At 46.1% G+C, this 24,800-nt stretch overlaps 1 protein-coding gene and 1 pseudogene across 1 annotated transcript; one reads left to right on the plus strand and one right to left on the minus strand.

Moving 5' to 3' along the window:
- The first annotated feature begins 981 nt into the window (after positions 1 to 981).
- Positions 982 to 2,224, plus strand: LOC146693320 (E3 SUMO-protein ligase ZBED1-like; annotated as a pseudogene).
- Positions 2,225 to 22,191: 19,967 nt separating this feature from the next.
- On the minus strand, positions 22,192 to 23,255 carry LOC146693321 (uncharacterized). The gene is made up of 3 exons (XM_085430075.1): positions 22,924 to 23,255; positions 22,517 to 22,799; positions 22,192 to 22,383 (listed from the first exon to the last, which is right to left on the minus strand). Exons 1-3 carry the CDS (start codon positions 23,253 to 23,255, stop codon positions 22,192 to 22,194), a joined length of 807 nt encoding a protein of 268 aa, XP_085286201.1.
- Positions 23,256 to 24,800: the final 1,545 nt, after the last annotated feature.

Genomic DNA, 24,800 nt, shown 5'->3' on the forward strand with positions numbered 1-24,800 from the left:
CGACGTGGATCAAGTCGATATAGTGTGTAAACTTTGCTACGATGTTGTAGCTGCACCACAGGGCAACACTACAAATTTATTCAATCATTTGAAGACCGCTCACAAAGTGACATACGATCAAACAATGAAGGAGCATAGAGAAAAACCCTCAACAACACATGCTTCATCCTCACAGACCTCCATTCACGCTACCATGTACAACGCGACTAAATATCCCACCAGCTCCCAGAGACACAAGGAGATAACAAACGCGGTAACGTTTTTCCTCGCCAAAGACCAATGCTCAATTAACACAGTGGACACCCCCGGCTTTAAGAAACTAATCAACACTTTGGACAAACGGTATAACTTGCCATCTCGTCACTATTTTAGTCGAGTGGCGATTCCCGCTTTATATGATGAGTGTCATGATGGTGTCACAAAGGAAGTGGCTACAGCCCAATATTTTGCCACCACAACGGACTTGTGGTCAAGCCGCACCATGGAGCCGTATTTGAGCCTCACGGTACATTTCATTGACATGGATTTCAACATGAAAACAAAATGTCTCCAGACAGCATTTTTCCCAGAAGACCACACAGGGCAGAACATAGCTGCAGGTCTGAAACAAGCACTGGCTACGTGGGATCTGGAGGAGAGTAAACTCGTCTGTATAACCACAGACAACGCTGCAAATATCATACTGGCTGCACAACTGAATGGCTGGATGAGGCTCCAGTGCTTTGGGCACAGATTACATTTGGCCATAGGTGAGTAGGCCTAATTCCTACTGAATATGATGCATAATGTGATTTTCTTTCAATAAGTATACAACATAATGCTTCGAATGAATATAATAAATAAAAAACAATTTAAATTCAGAGATACTTTTATTCATTCTCACAGTCATACACATTTTCTATGAATTATACAAACACATAAATAAGCTACCATCACTTTGTCTTATTCATTCACACTCAAGGAAATGACAATCATCATCCTGATAATGCTTGTTTATATTTTTTATGTTTTTATAGAAAGAGCCATGAAAGATCACAGGATTGAGCGTGCAGTGGGGGTCTGCAAAAAAGTGTTCAGCACCTTTTCATTCAGTTGGAAAAAAAAGAGAGAGCTGAAAAGGGCACAGATAGACCTCAAACTGCCAGACCACTCCTTAAAGACTGAATGTCCAACCAGATGGGGATCTAGGCAGGCCATGGTTTCCAGAGTCCTTGAGCAGCAGAAGGCCATTGCCCATGTCCTCTCCCAAGACAAAGGAACCAGGCACCTCATCCCCTCATGGCAGGACATTGATGTCCTTGAGGCCATCAACAAGACCTTGGGACCTCTGGTTGAATTCACTGATGCACTTTCTGGAGAGAAATATGTGAGTGTGTCTTTAATAAAACCAACACTCCACCTATTTAACAACTCAATCTTGGCTGAGCAAGATGATGACACAGACCTCTCAAAATGCATCAAGAGGAGAATACTGGAGTACCTAAAGGAAAAGTATGGTGACTCACCAACACAAGAGTTGCTTGACATGGCCACTGTCCTGGACCCAAGGTTCAAACTGAGATATGTAAGCGAGGTCAGCCAAGAGACAATAAAAGCCAGACTGACAATGGAAATGAAGTCCATCATGGTATTTATAAAGATACTAAACATCTATCTATCTATCCATCTATCTATCATTATTTATAGTAATTATTTAAGGATTGTATTTTAGAATGCCAAACCCGAGACAGATAAAACCGGTTCCTCATTCTGTGTTGCTGTCATTTTATGTTTGTCCCATTAAAGGAGGCTGCAGTGATGGGGACACCTGTTGGCAACACGGAGGTTGCTGATGATGGTGCATCAAACCAAAAGAAGAGGAAAAAGGGCCTAAGCAGCTTCTTTAAGGCCCCTCACAGCACAGCTCCAGGTGCAGAACATGCTCTTCAACTGGACCAGGCCATAGCTTTTGAGCTTTTTGAGCCTACCTCCAGGCAGGGACCCTGGACACAGAGGAAGACCCACTGGGGTGGTGGAAGCTATCACAGAACCTCTTCCCACGACTCTCCATCCTGGCAAAGAAATATCTTTGCATCCCAGCCACAAGTGCCTCATCAGAAAGGGTCTTTAGCACTGGTGAAAATGTTGTCAACTGCCTGTGTGCATCCCTGAAGCCTGATCATGTCAATAGGCTGGTGTTTTTGGCTAAAAACCTTTGAAAGGTTGCAGGAACCATGTTTTGTTGAGCCATTTTGAGATTGTATGGGACTCAGGCCTACTAGTTTTTATTTATTTCTTATAAAAGGTACTACTTTCAGTGTTTAATTTTATTTTTGTTCAGGCAGCAACTTTAGTTGACATACCTCAATGTCAGTTTGATGCAATTGTGCATTGTGTGGCTACACAGCTTGCCTTGATGTTTGGTTATTTGTATGCATAAATATTATGCAGTAGTTTGAAGTTCACTAAACATTAATGTTTACATTTTTTTATTTATTTTTTATATTGCAAACATTTGCACGGTTATCAGAATTTGCACATTATTTTATGACAATCTTTAAAGCAATTATTCAATGCATTGTTATTGTTAAATAAATATCGTGAAATAATCGTGATCTCAATTTCATTGAAAATAATCGTGATTATCATTTTAGCCATTATCGAGCAGCCCTAGTAGTCATTATAATCTTTTGAATAATATAAGTTTGCATATGATAGAATACTGCGTGATCATCTCTTTATAACTCAGACTGTTTTTAATTCACTGTGACCCGTTATCACGCAGGGAAGGAGCAGTACCTGCTACATAAGAGCTTAACAAGCAGTTTCACTTCGTAGCAGGAGCCTCTCCTGGAACACGCGCACAAACACACACATATACACATCCACATTCCAATGTTTTGATCAAATGCACCTACTGTTGTATATAAATATAGAACAGGGCAGTGGCAGAGCACGAGTCCCGGAGCTGTCGCTCTCGTGCCAGTGCTCTGTGACTGCCCTTGCATGAGTCAGTTTTCTTCAGCTTTGTCCCGTGTCTCTCTTTGTCCCACTGTCTCTTTCATTGCCATCTCACTCCAAACATGGCAAATGTCAAACTCAGACAGTCTTCTCAAAAGTCCTTCACACACAGTGAGGTTGCAGCTTGCTGGAAACGCATCTCCATCCATCCAATCTAGATGGTGGTTCTTCTCTTTCTGATGCTGTTTGCCCACAGCGCTGCTGGACCTCTCTGCTCAGAACTCTGGTATTGTCTCTTGGACTTCTGTCCACCGTTGATGTTCATGCTTGTGCTTCTGGAACTGCACTCGGTGTCTTCAGGGAGAGATTAGCTTCCTTGGAGCTTGCTTGTTCAGGATGAGGATGGGAAGCTGCAAAACAATTCAGCCAAAAAATTCTGGCTGGGTGTTTCTATTTTTTCTAATGATTTTAACCTATAATTTTCTTCCGACTGCTGCCCGTGGAGAATTGATCCAGGTCCGTTCCCCACCTGTAATCGACAGACTGAGAGACTTTCATTATTCACTGTGACTGCATATGTTTTCATCACTCCTAAAGCAACACATCTCTGCTTATTTTGTTTTGAACTCTACTGACTTTAAACCCCAAAAATGAACTTTTTATTTGGTCTTAACCGCAAACACAAAAATCTTCTTAATGTTATTGTTAATTATTTTCATCCACCACACTCCAAATTATGTTTTCTTTTGTGTCCAGCAGGGGAAGAAGGTGACCTGTAGCGTCACTGCTTCCCCCAGTTGGAGACAATTTCCCACTCACACTTCCACACTTTTTGTTTTCTTTGTTTTCATCATTTTCTTTCTCTCTCTCTCTCTTTTTTTTACCCCATTGTTTTACACCCACACATTAACCTGTTAACTCACTCCTCCAACCTCATTTTCCTTTCACCCCAACAGCTCTCATACACTCAGCAATCAAATTCTCCATTCATCCTTGAATACTTGAATACTTGATCACCTTTAAATGTCACTGTTAATTTTATCAATTTATTTATCATTAGTTTAACACTAATCCTTTCTTTCTTTCTTTCTTTCTTTCTTTTTATTTACTTTAGTTCATTTTTTCCTCTTTGATCACTACGATTTCTTGACTATTTATTATTTCACAAAAAATCAACTAATCTACTTTGTCTCCCTCTTTGTCATCAAGGAATTCACACACACTCACAGGCTGGTCACTCGCCCCCACCTTTTCTTTCTCTCTCACACACACTCACATTTTACTCTTCGTTCGTTCCACCTGTGAACCCGCCCCCTCGAGGCTGGCTCACACGCACCTCATGCTTCTCGCAGTCCCATTCAAACTTTCTGCGAGACACTTCTGCTGATTCAGGACAACGCCCTAATCAGCACACAGAGCGGGTGCCGTCCGCTCTCGTACATTTCACAAATCATTCAAACTGCGCCACGGACTCGATACCGCGGTTTCTCTTCCCCTAAACAATATAAAACCAAATTAAACCCCCAATTGACTTCACAGTTTCCAACAATTCGCGACACGGCATCCTGCCGCGATTTCTGCACACCACAAACACACACTTTTAGACACGAATTCTTTTTGTTACTTTAATTAACTCCCGTACTTCAGACGAGACGCCGACTCTAACGGCGCTTTCACACACACTACACCGTCCTCCTTCTGCATCAGGCACTGGTTCAACTCAGCTCGGAATCTAACCCGCGAAAGCAACCGATCCTGCTTTTATGCATACTTCAGACTGTGACAGGGACCTCTCCCCGACTTAGTTATTTAAGGAGCCACGAATCCCCAGGTCACCACCCTGGATCTCCTGCCTTCAGGTCCTAGCCCCGCGTCCGAGACTAGGTGGGGTAACCAAACCCGTGACACGCGCAGCGCTCAGCTGGCGACACAGCCTTTCAGCCCCGCTTTCTAACTAATAGTAACACAAGTTTCCTGCTTTAACGCACGAGGACGGATCACCGCCACTTTTTTCCTAATAACTAAGACGGATGAAACACCGATGCTATTAATCCGTAACCAAAATCTCCTGCTTTAACGCACTGAGATTTTCTTACGGGGCGCAAAACATCAACTTGGAGTTCTTACAAAAGTCTCTTGCTTTAGTCGCTCACAGTACGCTAAACATCAACTTGGAGTTCTTAGAAAAGTCTCTTGCTTTAACGCACTGAGACGGACGCTAGCCGCCTTTTTTTTCTACTGAGTGAATTTACACTGGGATACGTTCAACTTAGCGAACAGATAATTTAGGCTTTAAACAATATGCACGGTTCGAAAATAAACAGGTTGTGCTTACCTTTTAATCATGTGAGCTAGCTCTCTGTTCGCCTCGTTTCATGATCTCAGCTCTGCCAATTCATCTCTGCGCCTCGAGCGAATCCCAGCGGTTTCGGCACCAAAACTGTTGAGAAATCAGTTTTACACCGGTTCTTTTTATTCCTCGAGCATCCAGAGATGGCACCGGACTCAGTAGTCATTTTCATAAAACTTTTATTCATCTTTATTCATCTTCATTTAAGCATGCACTTCTAGAAGGGAAGACGAGGCCGGTGTGTCCCTCTGCAAAAATCTTCACCCCTTTGTCTGTGAAACACAGTTTTATAGAAGGACCCCATCAACCAACACCGAACAAAAACAAGCTCCAGCGAACCAAGTGAATTGTCCAAAACAAACACACAGGCTGGAGTTCAAGAACAAAACACAGTTCAGGGGGCCGACCGTGCACACGGCAGCGGCGGCGACGGGGAAACCGTTCAGGCGGCCGACCGCGCGGACAGCAACGTCGGGGACGGGGAAACAGTTCAGGCGGCCGACCGTGCGGACAGCAACGGCAGCGACGACACAAGTCTGGAGGCTGACCGTGCGGACAGCAACGGCGGCGACGACACAAGTCTGGAGGCCGGCCGCACGGAAAGTAGCGGCGGCGTTTGGGAGGTCGTCAATATCGGCGATGACACCCAACAAGCGGCCTGGCAGATGACCGCCGATGTCGAGGCGGCAGTTCGGGACCTGAAGGTGGTGTGGCCTTCGCAGCACCAGACGAGACGGCAGCAGAGGCCGGGCCAGACGAGGCGGATGCTGAAGCCGGGCCAGGTGAGGCAGAAGCGGATGCTGAAGCCGGGCCAGGCGACGCTGATGAAGCCGGGCCAGGCGACGACGATGAAGCCGGTCCAGGCGACGACGATGAAGCCGAGCCAGGCGACGAGGATGAAGCCGGTCCAGGCGAAGACGATGAAGCCGGTCCAGGCGAAGACGATGAAGCTGCAGGAGACGAGGATGATGAAGCTGCAGCAGACGAGGATGAAGCTGCTGTTGCAGCCAGCGAGGATGATGAGGCTGCAGCTGGCGGCTGGACGGGCTCCTCGGGCCCTCCAGCTGACGAGGCAGGAAGCTGGACGGGCTCCTCGGGCCCTCCAGCTGACGAGGCAGGAAGCTGGACGGGCTCCTCGGGCCCTCCGGCTGACGAGGCAGGAGGTTGGACGGGCTCCTCGGGCCCTCCAGCGGAGACAGGCGGCTGAATGGGCTCCTCGGGCCCTGCGGCTGACGAGGCAGGAGGCTGGACGGGCTCCTCGGGCCCTCCAGCGGAGACAGGCGGCTGAACGGGCCCCTCGGACCCTCCAGCGGAGACAGGAAAGTGCTGGCCGGGCTCTCCAGAACCCCCAGCGGAAATAGTCACTGAACCAGCGGGCACAGGGGCCCCTGGCACACGCAGGGCTGAACCAGCAGGCACACTGGCCTCTGGAAAACACAGATCAGAGCCAGTAGGTGCACAGGCCTCTGGCAGGAACAGATCGGAACCAGCAGGCGCACGGGCCTCTGGCGAACACAAAGCAGACTGCGGCTGCACAGAGCATTGACTCAGCTCAGGCAGCGACAGCCGGATGCAGTCCTCAGCTGGCTTCAGCCAGCCTCCAGGGGTCCAGAGTCGGCTGGGGGCTGAAACCCAGCCTCTGGGGAGGCCCTGGAGTGCGTCACAGTCTCTGAACTGGCCAGCTGTTGAGGACTGATTACAACATTGTGTGGTGTGTCTCTCTGCTTGGAATGAACACATGAAAAATAGTTATTTTCGGGTTGGATGGACTCAACTTTTTGTACCGGAGGAGTTGGTGAAGATGATGGCTGAGCTGATAATAAGGCTGATGAGTCTCTTACCAACTGAGCTATTGACTGGGCTATGGACTGTAACATAGTGTCTACTAAGTCTGGCTGTGACTGTAACTGGGCTATGGGTAGTGAGGCTGAATGTGATGGAGGTGATGACTGAGCGACTAACTGAGCTAATGACTGCTGGGCAGCTAACCGAGCTACCGGCTGGGCAGCTGACTCAAAAAACACAGCCCCGGAATAAACAGTCACACGATCTGGCGAAACAGACAGAGTGTCTTTTCCATTCACCACAGCCGGCAACTCTGAAGTCCTAATATCCGGATGTGGGGTGACGCGCCAACGGCACCATCGTCGCTTCCTCCCGGGCAAAACCTCCGGCGGGCCGGGCAAAACCTCCAGCGGGCCGGGCAAAACCTTCACCGCCAGGCTGGGTTGGGAAGCGATAGCGGCTGGTGGGTGAAGGTGCAGTTCGTTGAGTATGAAATTCTGTGCGAGCGGGTGAAGAGAGTCCAGCAGCCAGGAGTGAGCAGAGATTAACTGCTGTAGCCTGGCTTCTACAGCGCGGTGAAACTCCTCTCCCTCACGTTCGAGCCACAGATTGACCAACCTTGAAACTGTCATGGTCTGGGTGGGTACCTGCAGGTCTCCAACAGCGGCCCCTCCTCCTTTAGGCGGAGTTCGGTTGCTCCTCCCTGGCTGACCACCTGTGAGCAATTATTCCAGCAGTATATCAGACCTGCGCTCTCAACCGTTCATCGCCTGAGTATCTGCTATCCCCATCTTAGTCAAGTGGAGCATCATAACTCTGTCCAGAATCCGTGTGATGACTTACTTGTTCTCCTTGTTCTCAGAGGTAGCACCTGGAGTGGAGGTCTTGTCTCCCTCACTCCCGCCTTCCTGGATCTGGGCCGCTTGCTGCTGATACGACGTGGCCTGCCTCCCCACGTCTCGACCGCTTCCGGGCCTTCCGCCCCACCTGTCCCCTCCACCTGGAACCAAGTAAGGCAACTCAATTCAACTGTGGAGGATCGTTGCTTGTCTGCTGAATCCCACTGACCGTGATCTCCTCTTATTCCAGTGCCCCGGCCCCTGCCTAGTCCTGTTTCCGCCTCCCCGCTGCCTCTGCTGTTCAGCCGTCTCCTAGAGGTGTCTAGGTCACCCTCCGTTATCTTAGATTATCCTACGCGCCACTAGTGTGGTGGCGTCGTTTTGTTTTTTGCTTGTGTTTGCCTGTGGGCGCAAAAAAATCCTTTGTTCCTTATCGTCTCGCTTCCGGGTTGGTTTCTGCACCTGTGTCCATCTCTGTTCCCTCGTGCTGCTGGGCCGTGACAGAAACACAGTCAATTAATTCCTCCCGAAACTCCTGGGAAGGTGCGGATGCTGCTGGGTCCATGTTTGGTCGGCTCGTACTGTCACGGCTGGCGGGTTGAGCCGTGTGGTGTGGAGGAAAAGGAGGACCCAAAATGCAGACAGCCGACGATATGAGTGAGGGTTTATTTACAGGTGACAGTGGCAGAACAGACAACGAATCATGAGACATAGTAACGGAAACCTAAACTGGGAAAACTAAAGAGCAACTAGAAATCCTCAAGACACGGGGTGAAAGGCAGAAAGACGCAGACTGACGGAGGATACCAAAAACGCAGAGATACACAGATGAACGCAGACGAGCCGACAACAAACACAGACCGACACCCACTATATATACACACATACACAAGGTAATCGGGTAATCGCACACAGGAGGGAAGAACAGCTGATCTGAATACACATGATGACTGGAGGACACAAGCTGAACACAATGACAACAGACACAGACCTTCAGAATAGAACAGGAAATCCAGAACACGAGCCTTCAAAGTAAAGCAGGAAACACACAGACTGATTTACAACACAACACGGGGACATGAACAGAGCACCAAGGACAGACACAGGTAGGGCTGAATATACACCAAACTTCAGGTTCAACCCTAAACTAGTACAAAATCAGAATAAACACAAGGCACAAAACTGAACTTCAAGGAAACACAAAACGCTGGGTCAAAATGACCCAGGACCATGACAGTTAGTGTGTTAAAAGCTTCAAGGCTGAAGGAAACAGAATGACTTGGGACATCTACATCTTTACATTGGCTGTTACTGGAAGTTCATTTTATTTAGGAATGTGTTCATTTGAGTTGGATGTTTTCATTGATCAGTATTAAGTGAACAAATGCATTTTAAAAAACAAAATCTCTCTCTTTCAAACAAACAGAAACAGAAACCCACACACTCTTTCACACAAACGCAAAAACACACAAACATAGAAAAACACATACTCAGAGATTAACTGTTGAATTTAAAAGCACCCTTATATGATATACCTGCATCCCAGAACTCTCCAGTGGCCAGGATCAGAAAGCAGCTCTCAGATGTGGCTACACTGCAATTTATCCTGTCTTCTCCTTAGAATCTGCATGGCTTGCCCTACAAACTGGAAAGGTCAGAGGTCCACATGCAAAAACAAACTTTCACACAAACACAAACATCCATCCATCCATCCATCCATCCATCCATCCATCCATCCATCCATCCATCCATCCATCCATCCATCTTCATCCGCTTTATCCGAGGCCGGGTCGCGGGGGCAGCAGCCTAAGCAGAGAGGCCCAGACCTCCCTCTCCCCAGCCACCTCCTCCAGCTTATCCGGGGGAACACCAAGGCGTTCCCAGGCCAGCCGAGAGATATAATCTCTCCAGCGTGTCCTGGGTCTGCCCCGGGGCCTCCTCCCGGTGGGACATGCCCGGAACACCTCACCCAGGAGGCCCCCAGGAGGCATCCTTGTCAGATGCCCGAACCACCTCAGCTGGCTCCTTTCGATGTGGAGCAGCAGCGGCTCTACTTTGAGCCCCTCCCAGATGGCCGAACTTCTCAACCTATCTCTAAGGGTGAGGCCAGCCACCCTTCGGAGGAAGCTCATTTCTGCCGCTTGTATCCGCGATCTCGTTCTTTCGGTCACTACCCACAGCTCGTGGTCATAGGTGAGGGTAGGGACGTAGATCGACCGGTAAATTGAGAGCTTCGCTTTTACACTCAGCTCCCTCTTCACCACGACGAACCGGTGCAGCGTCCGCATTACTGCAGCCCCAATCCGTCTGTCGATCTTCGGCTCCCTTCTCCCATCACTCGCGAACAAGACCCCGAGATACTTGAAGTCCTCCACTTGGGGCAGAAACTCATCCCCGACCCGGAGTGGGCACTCTACCCTTTTCCGGCTGAGAACCATGGCCTCAGATTTGGAGGTGCTGATCCTCATTCCCACTGCTTCACACTCGGTTGCGAACCGTTCCAGTGTGAGCTGGAGGCCCCCACCCGATGAAGCCAACAGAACCACATCTTCCGCAAAAATCAGAGATGAGATTCTGAGGCCACCAAAGTGAAATTATGAACAGAACCGGTGACAAAGGGCAGCCCTGGCGGAGCCCATCACCCACCGGGAACGAGTCCGACTTATTGCCAGCAATGCGAACCAAGCTCTTGCAACGGTTGTATAGGGATCGAATGGCCCGTAGCAATGGGCCAGACACCCCATACTCCATTGCAAGACCTCCCACAGGACACCCTGAGGGACACGGTCGAATGCCTTCTCCAAGTCCACAAAACACATGTAGACTGGTTGGGCAAAATCCCATGCACCCTCAAGTATCCTCGAGAGGATAAAGAGCTGGACCAGTGTTCCGCGACCAGGACGAAAACCGCATTGTTCCTCCTGTATCCGAGGTTCGACTAGCAGACGAACTCTCCTTTCCAGCACCCTGGCATAGACTTTCCCAGGGAGGCTGAGGAGTGTGATCCCCCTGTAGTTGGAACACACCCTCCGGTCCCCCCTCTTAAAGATGGGGACCACCACCCCGGTCTGCCAGTCCAGGGGTACTGCCCCTGATCTCCACGCAACATTGCAGAGGCGTGTCAACCAGGACAGCCCTACAACGTCCAGAGCCTTCAGGAACTCGGGGCGGACCTCATCAACACCAGGGGCTCTGCTACCAAGGAGCTGTTTAACTGCCTCAGTGACCTCGCCCCCAGAAATTGGTGGGTCATTCTCCTCATCCCCAGACTCTGCTTCCTCCTCGGAAGATGTGTCAGTGGGATTAAGGAGGTCCTCGAAGTATTCCTTCCACCGCCTGACAATTTTCTCAGTCGACGTCAGCAGCGCTCTGCCAGCACTATACACAGTGCAGGTAGAGCACTGATTTCCTCTCCTGAGACGTCTGACGGTTTGCCAGAATCTCTTTGAGGCAGTCCGAAAGTCTTTTTCCATGGCCTCTCCGAACTCCTCCCACACCCGAGTTTTTGCTTCAGCCACTGCCCGAGCCACATTCCACTTGGCCTGTCGATACCTGTCGGCTGCCTCCGGAGTCCCACAGGCTAACCAAGCCCGATAGGACTCCTTCAGCCTGGTGGCTCCCTTCACCTCTGGTGTCCACCATTTGGTTCGGGGATTACCACCACGACAGGCACCAACCACCTTGCGGCCGCAGCTCAATGCAGCAGCTTCGGCAATGGAGACGCTGAACATGGTCCATTCGGACTCAATGTCCCCAGCCTCCCTCGGAATGCTGTTGAAGCTCTGCCGGAGGTGTGCGTTGAAGACCTCGTGGACTGGGGCCTCTGCTAGACGTTCCCAGCACACCCTCACTACGCGTTTAGGTGCACCGGGTCTGTCCAGCGTCCTCCCCCGCCACCTGATCCAACTCACCACCAGGTGGTGATCAGTTGACGGCTCAGCCCCTCTCTTTACCCGACTGTCCAGAACATATGGTCGCAGGTCTGGTGATACGATTACAAAATTGATCATCGACCTACGGCGGAGAGCGTCCTGGTGCCACGTGCACTTATGGACACTCTTATGTTCGAACAAGTTGTTCGTTATGGCCAAACTATGATTTGCACATAAGTCCAATAACAAAACGCCGCTCGGGTTCAGATCAGGGAGGCCGTTCCTCCCAATCCCGCCCCTCCAGGTCTCGCTGTCGTTACCCACGTGAGCATTGAAGTCTCCCAGGATGTAACTGCTCCTGAAGGTTTTTCATGTTCGAAGTAGAATAAAGGGCCATGCTCCAACTGATGTTCAGCCAGTATTTTAATCTTCTTTTCACCAGCAAACACCGTGAAAAACTATGGTGAAATGATCAATGAAAAACACGGATATTACATCAGCAGAACAAAAATTACAACTCAAATAAAACATACACACAAAGTAAATGCACCAACATACCGTGTGCGCCTTTCTACTGAACATTCATGAGCAATTGTAGTCCATATTTTCTATATTTCCACCCTTTACACAGGCCAGCATTCTCTTTGTGGCTCGAGCCTCAGTCTCTGGTGACACGTGCTCTTAATTGAGCCTCACCCCAAAGCATGCGCACCACAAAGCGCCACACTCAGGCCCACCAGTAGGTGGCGACAACACAACATGAATCCAGATTAAACACCAAATTTTTCAACATTGCAATCACATAATAATTACATTTCAATGTGACAGCTACACTGCCACCAAAATTACAAAGGATTTCTATTTACAAGTGTTAAACAAAATTAAATCCTGTAATTTTTAATAAATTGACAATCAAACATCAACTTATGTCACAAAAAAAAAAAACACTTCTTAAATAAACTTATAGATCACATATTATGTTTGTGCTCTTAACCCATGTACTACTTCACTGTAGTTTAGACCCTTTAACTAGTACCACTAGTTTCTGAACTGGTCTCTCAAGAAAAGAGACTTGTTTCAAACGTTCACCTTTCTTTCCCAGATCCTTTTGCCCTATTTGGATCTTAACCTTCCACACTAACCCATCATCATCTTCATTGGCTTCAACCACCCTTGCCAATTTCCACTCATTTCTTGGAATATTGTCCTCCTTTAAAATCACTACATCTCCAACCTGTACATTTTGTTTAGGACTATGCCATTGTTGTCTTAAACTAATGCTGGTTAGGTATTCCTTGCGCCACCTGCTCCAGAACAACTCTGTTAAATATTGCACCCTCCGCCACCTCTTCCTGGCGTACAAATCTTCTCTTACAAATCTACCAGGAGGCGGAAGTGGCACAGACTCTTTCATTGTGAGCAAATGATTAGGCGTCAAAGGCTCAGCACTGTTGGGGTCGTTGATTGTATCAGTAGTGAGTGGACGATGGTTCAAAATTGACATGGCCTCGTAGAAGAAAGTTCTCAATGAGGTGTCATCTAAACTCCCTGTGGCTTGGGCTAGGACAGAACTCATGACATTCCTAACAGTGCGGATCTGTCGTTCCCAAATGCCTCCTCTGTGACTAGCTTCAGGAACATTCATTTGAAAGTCACACTGGTTTTTAGCTAGATAAGTAGAAATCATCTCCTTGTCTAACTCCAACAGACCCTTCTTGAACTCGTTCTTAGCTCCGACAAAATTTGTCCCTTGGTCAGAACGAATCTGTCTGACTGTGCCTCTGATTGCTATGAAGCATCTTAAAGCGTTTATAAATGCGTCAGTGGAGAGATCCTCCAACATCTCAATGTGCGCGGCTCTCGAGCTTAAACACGTAAACAAAAGGCCATACCTCTTCCATTCCTTTCGACCTTGTTTCGTATAGAAGGGGCCGAAAACATCAACTCCAGTGTAGGTGAATGGGGGCGAAGGATCCACTCTGTCAACTGGCAAGTCAGCCATGCGTTGTTCTTCAGCTGGCCCACGCACTTTTCTACAATTGACACACCCTTTAAGGTATTTGGCCACTACCTTACTGCCACCTATGATCCAATAGCCACTTTCCCTGAGTTTGTTCAGAGTTTGGCCTCGGCCTTGGTGTTGCGTTTTCTTGTGACAGTGGTCAAGAACAAGTTGTGTGACAATGCCTTCCTTTGGAAGGATTACTGGATGATTCAATGCAAATGATGCTGAGGACTTTCTCAACCTTCCTCCAACCCTAAGCAAGTTGTCTGCCAAAATAGGATCAAGTTGATACATTTTATGAGTTTTTGGTAGTCCAGCTGAGTTTTGACTGAACCATTTGAGCTCTTCTTTAAAGACTTCCCTCTGTGCTGCCTGGAGGAGTACAAAAGCGGCCATTTGTCTTTCTTTTACACTAATGGGTCCTGAGTTATCTCTCCTTGCAAGTCTTTTAATTCTTGCCACAACGTTAAGAGCTGTATCCCAATTGGAAAATCTTGAGAACCTCTCAAGAAAGCTGTTTTCTTCAAGGGCATTTGTCTTCAGGACCTTTACTTCTGGGTCCCCAACAAGAAGATTAGGGGAATGTTGGTTTGTGACAATTTCCCTTTCCCATAGGAATTTAGGTCCAGTGAGCCAATTCGAGCTTAGCAGATCTGCCACCTTGAGGCCCCTAGACGTGTGATCAGCTGGATTTTGATCAGATTCAATGTAAAACCATTGCTTCGGATCAGTAGAGTCTCTTATTTTCTGAACTCGATTTGCCACAAAGACATGAAAGCGGCGAGCATCATTTTTTATGTATCCAAGCGTCACTTTAGAATCTGTCCAGAAAAACTCCTCGTCAATTTTCCGCTCGAGCTCTGACCTGAGGAAGTTACTTACAGCTGCAGAAACTGCAGCTGCAGTGAGCTCAAGGCGTGGGATAGTGATTATTCTTGTGGGTGCCACTCTGGCTTTACCCATGACCAGTGCACAATGCACGTTCTTATCAGCAACAATCCTGATGTATGAACATTGTCCATAGCCACTGCTGCTGGCATCCGAAAAATGATGCAGCTCAATTTTTTTGACCTTGCCGAAATTCTCAGGAACAAGGCATCTTGGTATTTCAATCCTTTTTAGATTCTCCAAGTCACCGAGCCATGCTTTCCATTTGGTCTCTAGTGCCGGGGGAATAGGATCATCCCATCCCACTCCGCGTTTGCACATTTCCTGGAGTACTTGTTTTCCTGTCAAAATGTAGGGTGAGAGAAATTCTAACGGGTCATACACACTAGCAACTGTTGCTAGAATTCCTCTGCGTGTGGCTGGCCTTTCTTTGAGTGCTACACTGAATGAGAACACGTCAGCCTCTATGTTCCACTTTACTCCCAGCACACTTTGCATTTGAATTACAGAGTAGTTCAGGTTTACATCTTTAGTCTTGCTGGCTCATTCTGTTTCTGGGATAATGCTCATGACCTCCTTGTTGTTGCATGCAAATTTGTGCAAGCGCAGTTTCCCTTTTGCACAGACCTCTTGTGCTTCACAGACCAGCTGCTTGGCTTCCCTGACTGAATCAATGCTGATTAGCCCGTCATCCACATAAAAGTTTTTGTGAATGAATCTGGCTGCCAGTGGGTAGTCCTTTTTTTGTTCCCTGGCGAGATACTTCATGCCATAGTTAGCACATCCCGGTGATGATGCCGCTCCAAAAATGTGCACTCGCATGCGATACTCCTTAGGCTCAGTATCTGTATTCCCGTCCTTCCACCACAGAAACCTTAAGAAAGTCTCGATCCTCTGGGTTGACATGGAAGCGATGAAACATTTTTTCCACATCACACATAATTGCTATTTGATGCTCTCGAAATCTGCACAAAACCCCTGCCAGAGCATTAATCAAGTCTGGGCCTGTGAGTAGGTGGTCATTTAAAGAGATGCCTTCGTGTTTAGCAGAGCAGTCGAAAACAACTCGAATTTTCTCTGGCTTCCTGGGATGATACATGCCATGGTGCGGAATGTACCATGTGTTACTACCTGATGTGCCATCTGCTTCCTCTGCATCACCATCCTTAAAGACACTATTCATGAACTTGATGTAGTCTTCCTTGTACTTTGGGTTCTTATCCATTTTTCCTTTTAAACGTTTCAAGTGAAACATTGCAAGCTGCTTGTTATTTGGAAGCTGTGGGCGTTCTCTAAAAGGCAGAGGCATTTCTAAATGGCCTTCCTCATTGTAGTGAATGTTCTCATTCAGCATCTCTAGAAACTGAATGTCCTCTTGAGATACACTCCCTTCTTTATGGTTTGTGTCCAGAAAGTCAATTTCAAGTGCTTTAATCACAGAAGCAGGTGTGACAGATGGCAGCTCCTTTACTGTGACACGATGACAGATCCCTGCTGCTTCCATCGAACTTTTCCATGGCTTAATGGCTCCCACGATACTCCACCCTAAGTCTGTCTTTATTGCATAGGGATCATAATCATTTCCTGGTATGACTTCCCTTGGCTTTAGTGCTCTTGCACAGTCGTAACCGATGAGAAGAGCTATAGGACAGTCCAAGAGATCTGGCATTTCATTTGCAATGCTAAGTAGATGGGGCCACTTCTTTGCTGTCTCTCGAGTTGGAATAGTGTGTTTCTCCAATGGAATGTACTCTTGAGTGTAAGTTGGTGGCAAGTCAATGTACTTTTCTGAGTTGTACCCTCTTACCCTCAGTCCATCCACTCTTTGACTAGGTACAATCGAACACCTGTCAGTCATTGTTGTCAGCTTTAGCTTCACTGGTTCCCTGCTTGCCTGTATCTTTTCACAAATATCTTGGTCAATAAATGTGTTGCTGCTTTGGGTGTCTAGCAGAGCATAAACCAATGTCTCTTGATTCTTCGCTGATGAAGAAAGCCACACTGGAACAATCATTGAAGTGCAATCATTGTTGCCCACTCTCACACTGCACGATACGGTGACTGCATTCTCCTCTTCTGATGGTGGTTCAGGTTCATCTCCCTGTGGAGGATCTTCATGGAGAGGAGAAGGGTGGCTTCGTCTGCAGACATTACATGTTGCTCTCTGTCGACAGTTTTTGGAAATGTGGCCGACTCGCAGACAAGCAAAGCACATATTGTTGTCCCTAATAAACTGTTTCTTTTCTTCAAGCGGCATTGCTGTAAACTTTGCACATTTATAGATAAAATGGTTTTGCTTGCAGCAGATACATTCAAGTTGCCGTTTGTTCTGAGTTGAGGAAGGGTTGGGTTTTGATTTTCTGTGGCTCTGAACTGGAGTTGTGTTCTTCACATCTTTAGACCCATTTGCTGATGTCACCAGGACACTGGCCTTCAGACGTTTTTGTTCTTTCTCAGGTTTTTCAAATGTGTTTTTTAAGGCAAACAGAGAAGAAACAGGATTACATGCTATACGCGCCTCTTCAGCCACAAAGTCTGCAAATTCTGCAAACCCTGGATATGCCTTTTCTTCATCCAGTAATTTTGTGACATAACGATTCCAGCGGGTTGTGGCCCAGTCAGGAAGTTTCAGCAATATTTTTTGATTTTCTTCACAATCATCTAAAACCTTGAGGCCTTGGACGTGAGGCATAGCATTCTTACAAGAAATGAGGAAATCACTAAACTCTCTCAATTTAAGTGACTCCTTTGGACCAATCTTTGGCCAACTGCTTAGTTTTCCCCTAAAGGCTCTTTGAACTACAAATGGGTGTCCATAGCGTTTGTTCAGAGCATCCCAAGCTTGTTTGTAAGCTTCCTCGTCACTTCGATAAAATGTCCCTTCTAAAACACAGAGAGCTTCTCCACCAATGTACTTCTTCAAGTAGAACAGCTTATGGGCTGAATCTGTGCAGCTAGTCTCGATAAGCGCCTTAAAGCAAGTGCTCCACTCAACAAATTTAAGTGGGTCTCCTGTAAATGTAAACGGCTCTGGCACTGGGAGTCTAGACATTACTAAGGACTCTTTTAATGCCTGCACCAGAGAGAGCTCACTTTCTTTTGGCACCACTTGAGTATCATATTGAGGGGCGTGAACACTTTGTGAGGTCAGGATGAATTTACCTTCAGAGTGAGGAGGTGCAGTGCTCTGAGGAACTTGGGTGCATGGGGGACTGCTAAGTGGTTTAGGAAGCTGACTGAAAGACAAAGTACTCCTTACTTCACAATTTCTTATTTCAGCATTCATTTTTGATTCCTCTTCAGCATATACATTGTATTCTGCCTGAATGACCTCAAGATCTCTTTGATTTTCCAACATTTTCAATTGCTCTTGTTGAGCTAATATCTCCTTTCTCCGGGCAGATATTTCCATTTCTCTGTTTATTTCAGCTTGCTTCGATGCCAGTCGTGCTGCTGCCTCTGCTTTCCTTGCAGATACATGACTTCCTTGCTGACTATGGCTGTGCTGGCTATTTCTTCCAGCTCTAGACACAGTTGAGCCATAAATTGATTCTGCACCTTCTCTTTGGAGTAACTGAAGGAGTGATTCTTTTACAGCTCCTGCATCAAACTCTTTGTCAACATCTGCGTAACGCCTTTTCAGAAGTATCATCATCTCAGCAGAAACTGAAGTACAGCTATCCATCTTTCTTCTCATATCTTGAGATGGTGTAGTCAGTGCACGTAAAGCCACATAATCTTGCTGTAGGTCTAACTCGCATTTTTCTACTGACTTGATCATTTCAGCTAATTCTGCTTTAGAACATTCTTCTTTAAGTTTGGACCTAGTGAGCTGAATTTCTGCCTTAAAGTTTAAATATGTTGACATAAACTTTCTTTCTTTGCTTGTTATCTCTGTCTGTTTAAACTCGCGCATTTTTTCTGTTAGTTGCCTTTGACGGTCTGTCCGTCTTACCTCTGCGTCAGGTTTAGATGATGGCTGAGGCAGCCCTACTTTGTGTATTTCAAGGTCTCTATGAATTTCTCCTATGCGTGCTTCAACTTCTTCTCTTTCTGCATCTTCAAGTTCAGTTTCTAATTTCTTTTCTAACTGTGCCTTTTCATCTTCTAAGGCTATAAGTATTTGCTCAAGGATATGAGTTTCTTGTGTACTCTGTTCCATTACAATGTTTGAACCAACAACTTAGAACAATAAAAGGAAACTTACCCAGAGTACACTACCTTAAATATCAAACAGCACAGTAATAAACTTTCAATAAATGAACAGATGTACAATATCTACACCATACAATTTTACCTTTGGCTTTTTCTTAGATCTCTTTATGCAGATCTCACAGTCTACTCTTCCACATGGGCTGCCGTCTTGGAAGAATGGCGTGCAGGGCTCTGGCTGCTCGCTCTATAACAGGCCACGTTTTTCACTGTAACTGCTCCTGAAGGTTTTTCATGTTCGAAGTAGAATAAAGGGCCATGCTCCAACTGATGTTCAGCCAGTATTTTAATCTTCTTTTCACCAGCAAACACCGTGAAAAACTATGGTGAAATGATCAATGAAAAACACGGATATTACATCAGCAGAACAAAAATTACAACTCAAATAAAACATACACACAAAGTAAATGCACCAACATACCGTGTGCGCCTTTCTACTGAACATTCATGAGCAATTGTAGTCCATATTTTCTATATTTCCACCCTTTACACAGGCCAGCATTCTCTTTGTGGCTCGAGCCTCAGTCTCTGGTGACACGTGCTCTTAATTGAGCCTCACCCCAAAGCATGCGCACCACAAAGCGCCACACTCAGGCCCACCAGTAGGTGGCGACAACACAACATGAATCCAGATTAAACACCAAATTTTTCAACATTGCAATCACATAATAATTACATTTCAATGTGACAGCTACACAGGAGGACAACAGAGTCTCTAGGTGGAGCACCTTCCAGCCTGCAAGGAACTCAACTCCTAAAGATTAAAAGGCAATTTTTAAATTCAGAGGGCAAATAGACCATAACTGGGTTGTTCTTCTGACTAAAAATGCCATGGTCTTGGGTCCAGTGACCCAGTGTCCATTTTTATTTATTTTTTTTCTTCTTTTTTTTTTGAAGATTGACATTCCTTGGTTTTGTATGAGTTATAGTTGTTGTGTTTACGTTACTGTTCAGTCTCCTTTGGACTGTGTTTCTGGGTTAAAAGAATATTCTATGTTTAGGTTCTCTGAGTGGGTTATGTTAGGTCAATTGGTTCCTTGCTATTAGTGATTATGTTTTACTTCCCTCATTGTCTAGCTGTTTCTTGTGTTTTGTGAGTTTTGTCTGTTTCATTCCTCCACTCACAAGTGTTAAGGTTACTTGTCTTGAGTTCAGTCTCAGTGTTTTTGAGACCTGAATACTAAGTGCTTATACTGAGAACGTTTTTAGCATGATTTTACCTTACGTAGTGTATATCTTAATGCATTCTCAAAAATTCAGGTAAGTAAATCCCCAAAACTTGATTCTGTCCATCCGGATGTAGTGTTTTCAGTTGGAAAAACATTTCATCACTCATCCAAGTGACTTCTTCAGTCTCAACTGACTGCAGGTTTCCCCAACCTTATAAACAGTACATTTGCATAATGAATGAAACTAGGACCAATGAAGGAACAATGGGCTGGGAGGTCAGTCCCTTGAAACCATGATCTCATACAATGTTATCATTTGGCTGAACTGGCACCTCTGTCAACTGCTTTAAGGCCCCTAAAGACTGTCTGCACCGGAGATGCTAGCCATGAAGCTCATCTAAGCCTCTGTGGGACTGAGACCCAGGCCAGGTTGGATCCAGAGGCTGAGTTGGAGGACTCAGTTTGCTCTGGACTCCCTGAAGAGCCTCTTGCAGTTTCCATGGGGATCACTGGGCAGTTTGTGTAGCCTCTTCGAGTGTCTTCTGGGGGTTCAAGTGAACCACTCCAGCACTCCACAGCTTACAGTTTTTCTCAAATGCTAAAACACATTTCACAAACGTTTCCACCATGTTTCCCAATGTCTAAACACAACACCCTTCTCTAAAGCTACATAAACACAACCACACCTTCCTACTGCAAAACTCAAACTCCCACACCAAGAGAGCAGCTCGAAGCTGTCAAAACTGTAAACACTATACACAGCATTACACACTACAGCAAAACAATTGAAAACACAATGCACAATCTGTGAGAAGGTTCTTTGGTTCATAACTGCCAATGCATATTTTTATAAACTGTACAGTAACGGATCGTCATAGAACCCTGCAGAGGATTAGGAATTTAGATTTGTGAGTTTCACATGAAGACTATAAATCTATAAAAACATCCTGCATGTACGTACACTACTGTAACACAACTCAATGCAAAAACAGAATCTATCGCACACAACAGTACTCTCGGAAACATGATCAGGGTGTGAAGTCTTTTTTATTGTCTACACGGTCTTTTTACAGTATTACACACAGTCACTGTGCGGCATCATGTCGCCGAGCTGCATTGGGCCACATCACCTCATCCACATCACAGGCTATATTGTCCGTTGCTAGGCATTCCAGGGCGGGAAAGGCGCCCTGGAATGGCGAATCCATCCCTGGAAGGCCTCCACTGGGATGTCAGCACAGGCCAGCTCCATTGCCCGTACGAGGTTCTCTCTTGTGTATGGCTGTCTGTCATACACCTTCCATCTCCATGTGGCATTCTTTCAGCTCTAAAGAAAGACACATGTGTTGTCAATTGACCGATTTATATGTAAAACTACATGTAAGGTAACAGACCACTGTCACAGGCCTGTAGAACTGTAGTGTGACAAAGAAAGCAATAGCGTACTATACCTGTTGTGTTGTCTAAATGCCTTGATAATGGTGGCCACGGTGAACCTACTCAGGTTTGGATGTACTCTTCGTCCCGCTTCAGCCATTGTCATGCCATGGACAATGACATGATCAATTACTGTTGCTCGCATATCATCTGTTATGATGGTGCGAGGTTGTCTTCTTCTCCCACCTGGACCTTCTCCCCTCACTTGTTGGCCTCCTTCTCTTCCTCCTCTACTCCGAACTCCTCTTCTTCTTAGGCCTTCACCTCTTCCTCCTCTGATCTCAACCCCTCTTCCTCTTTGGCCTGCAGCTCTTCTCCTTCCGCACGCTCGTATGCCTTCATCCATTGCGATTGTTTGGCATCTTCACCAAACTATGCTTTTATAGGTGGGGTCACATCATTAGCAACAGGTGTCTTCGGTTTTGAGTCGTTGTGTGTAGTGACTGACGCCAGGTGTGTTCCCTGTGTTCAAAGATTGGTGACTGTGGCAAGCATTTTGCATCACATGGGCTTTCATTTGAGAATATGAGCAGAGTTGTTTTGCAACATGTGTTTTAGCAAGGAAAAATGTGTTTAGATTTATGAGTACAGAGGGTTGTGTTTTGTGAATTGTGTCTTCATGTGACATGTGTTTATGGTACTGGAATATGGTGGCTACATTTAGTAAATGTGTTTAGACTACTGGTCATTTGGGTTACAGGATTGGCTTTTGTGTTTTAACATTTGAGAAAAACTGTAACCCCCCCCGTTGGCCAGGAACCTCAGTGATGGCTCTTTGGCCAATGATGTTACGGCCTCTTCGCCTTCGTTCCTGGAGGTTGAAGCCAGCCTCATCCAGGAAGAGGTACTCATGGGGTCTGGCCATCGCGTCCAACTGCATTATCCTCTGTGAACATGGAAATGCGTACAGGTGTTTAGAACGGTCAATCAGGTAGCACAGTATTGTCCAGAAGTACTGTAGGCCACTAAGCAACACAGTATGTCCACTAACTGTACTGTGGACATGGATGTATACGTACTTGCACGTACTCGTAACGTTGTTCTATGTGTCGCGCAGAGTTGCGCTCAAAGGGAACCCTGTAGACCTGTTTCATCCTCATCTGTTGGCGCCAGAGAACACGGTCTATTGTGGACACGCTGACAGCATCAATGTTCTCAAAGTTGACATTATCTGCAATGACTTTGTCTCTGATCTCTCGGAGTCTAATGCAGTTGTTCTCATGGACCATATCTGCAATGAGGGTTTCTTGTGCCGCTGTGAATATGGCAACCCTCCCACCTCTATGTGGCATTCTTTCAGTTCTAAAGAAGGAAACATGTGTTGTCAATTGACCGATTTATATGTAAAACTACATGTAAAGTAACAGACCACTGTCACAGGCCTGTAGAACTGTAGTGTGACAAAGAAAGCAATAGCGTACTATACCTGTTGTGTTGTCTAAATGCCTTGATAATGGTGGCCACGGTGAACCTACTCAGGTTTGGATGTACTCTTCGTCCCGCTTCAGCCATTGTCATGCCATGGACAATGACATGATCAATTACTGTTGCTCGCATATCATCTGTTATGATGGTGCGAGGTTGTCTTCTTCTCCCACCTGGACCTTCTCCCCTCACTTGTTGGCCTCCTTCTCTTCCTCCTCTACTCCGAACTCCTCTTCTTCTTAGGCCTTCACCTCTTCCTCCTCTGATCTCAACCCCTCTTCCTCTTTGGCCTGCAGCTCTTCTCCTTCCGCACGCTCGAATGCCTTCATCCATTGTGATTGTTTGGCATCTTCACCAGACTATGCTTTTATAGGTGGGGTCACATCATTAGCAACACGTGTTTTCAATTTTGAGTTGTTGTGTGTAGTGACTGACGCCAGGTGTGTTCCCTGTGTTCACAGATTGGTGACTGTGGCAAGCATTTTGCATCACATGGGCTTTCATTTGAGAATATGAGCAGAGTTGTTTTGCCACATGTGTTTTAGCAAGGGAAAATGTGTTTAGATTTATGAGTACAGAGGGTTGTGTTTTGTGAATTGTGTCTTCATGTGACATGTGTTTATGGTACTGGAATATGGTGGCTACATTTTGTAAATGTGTTTAGACTACTGGTCATTTGGGTTACAGGATTGGCTTTTGTGTTTTAACATTTGAGAAAAACTGTAATGATTTAATCACTGAGCACAGCCTTGATTTTATGTTTTTAACTGAAACTTGGTTGGACCAAAGTAACAGTGGAGCTGTTCTCATCGAGACGACCCCTCCTAACTACAGTTTTATCAGTGAGGCCAGGGTGAGCAGGAGAGGAGGGGGGGGTTGCTGTCTTATTTAATGAATCATTTCAATGTAAGCAGCTATCTCCTGGAAGTTTTCAGTCTTTTGAATATGTGGCTTTACAGCTGAAGGCCCCATCCAAAGTTGTGTTTCTTAATGTTTACAGGCCTCCCAAATACTGCACAGATTTTTTTAATGACCTCAGTGAACTGCTGTCTGTGATCTGTGTTGATTTCGACGGTGTAATTATTGTTGGGGATTTTAACATTCATGTGGACAACCCTCAGGACAAAGGGACTAAAGACCTGAGTAACATTCTGGGCAACTTTGGGCTGACTCAGCATGTAACAGAGGCCACACATAATAGAGGACACACTCTTGACCTACTGATCTCCAAAGGCCTGAGCATTTCAAAGGTTACTGTGTCTGATGTGGGCCTGTCTGATCATTACTGTGTTTTCTTTGAAAGTAAAATCTCAGCCCACACAAATATATCAACAACAGTGATCACAAAACGATGTATAACTGAACACAGTAGTGCAATTTTTAACCAGGTCTTCCCATTAACACCTGACCTGTCCAGAGGGTCAGTCAATGAGCTCGTCAATAGCTTCAATGCTAACATGTTAAATGTAATGGACACTATTGCTCCCATTAAGGTGAAGGTTATCTCTGGAAGGAAAAAGTCTCCATGGAGAAACTCCACACTGGTGAAAAATGAAAAAAGAGAGTGTAGGAAAGCTGAGCGCAGATGGAGAAAAACAAACCTCCAGGTTCATTATGACATTTATAAAGAGAAACTTCACAATTATAATTTACAACTGAGGAGTGCAAGGAGGTCCTACTTCTCTGACATCATCACTAAAAACAGCCATAATGCTCGGGTCTTATTTTCTACAGTTGACAGGCTAACAAACCCTCCTGTGTCAGTGGCAGCTGAACTTCATTCAACCATGGCCTGCAATGACTTTGCCAAATTCTTCACAGAAAAAATCCAAAAAATTAGACAAGCAATTGGTACATCAACAGCAGATCCAGGATATG

Source organism: Copadichromis virginalis, linkage group LG14, assembly GCF_057382275.1.
Source record: "Copadichromis virginalis isolate Kocher_CV1m ecotype Utaka linkage group LG14, C_Virginalis_male_GT1.1, whole genome shotgun sequence".
NCBI lineage: Eukaryota > Metazoa > Chordata > Actinopteri > Cichliformes > Cichlidae > Copadichromis > Copadichromis virginalis.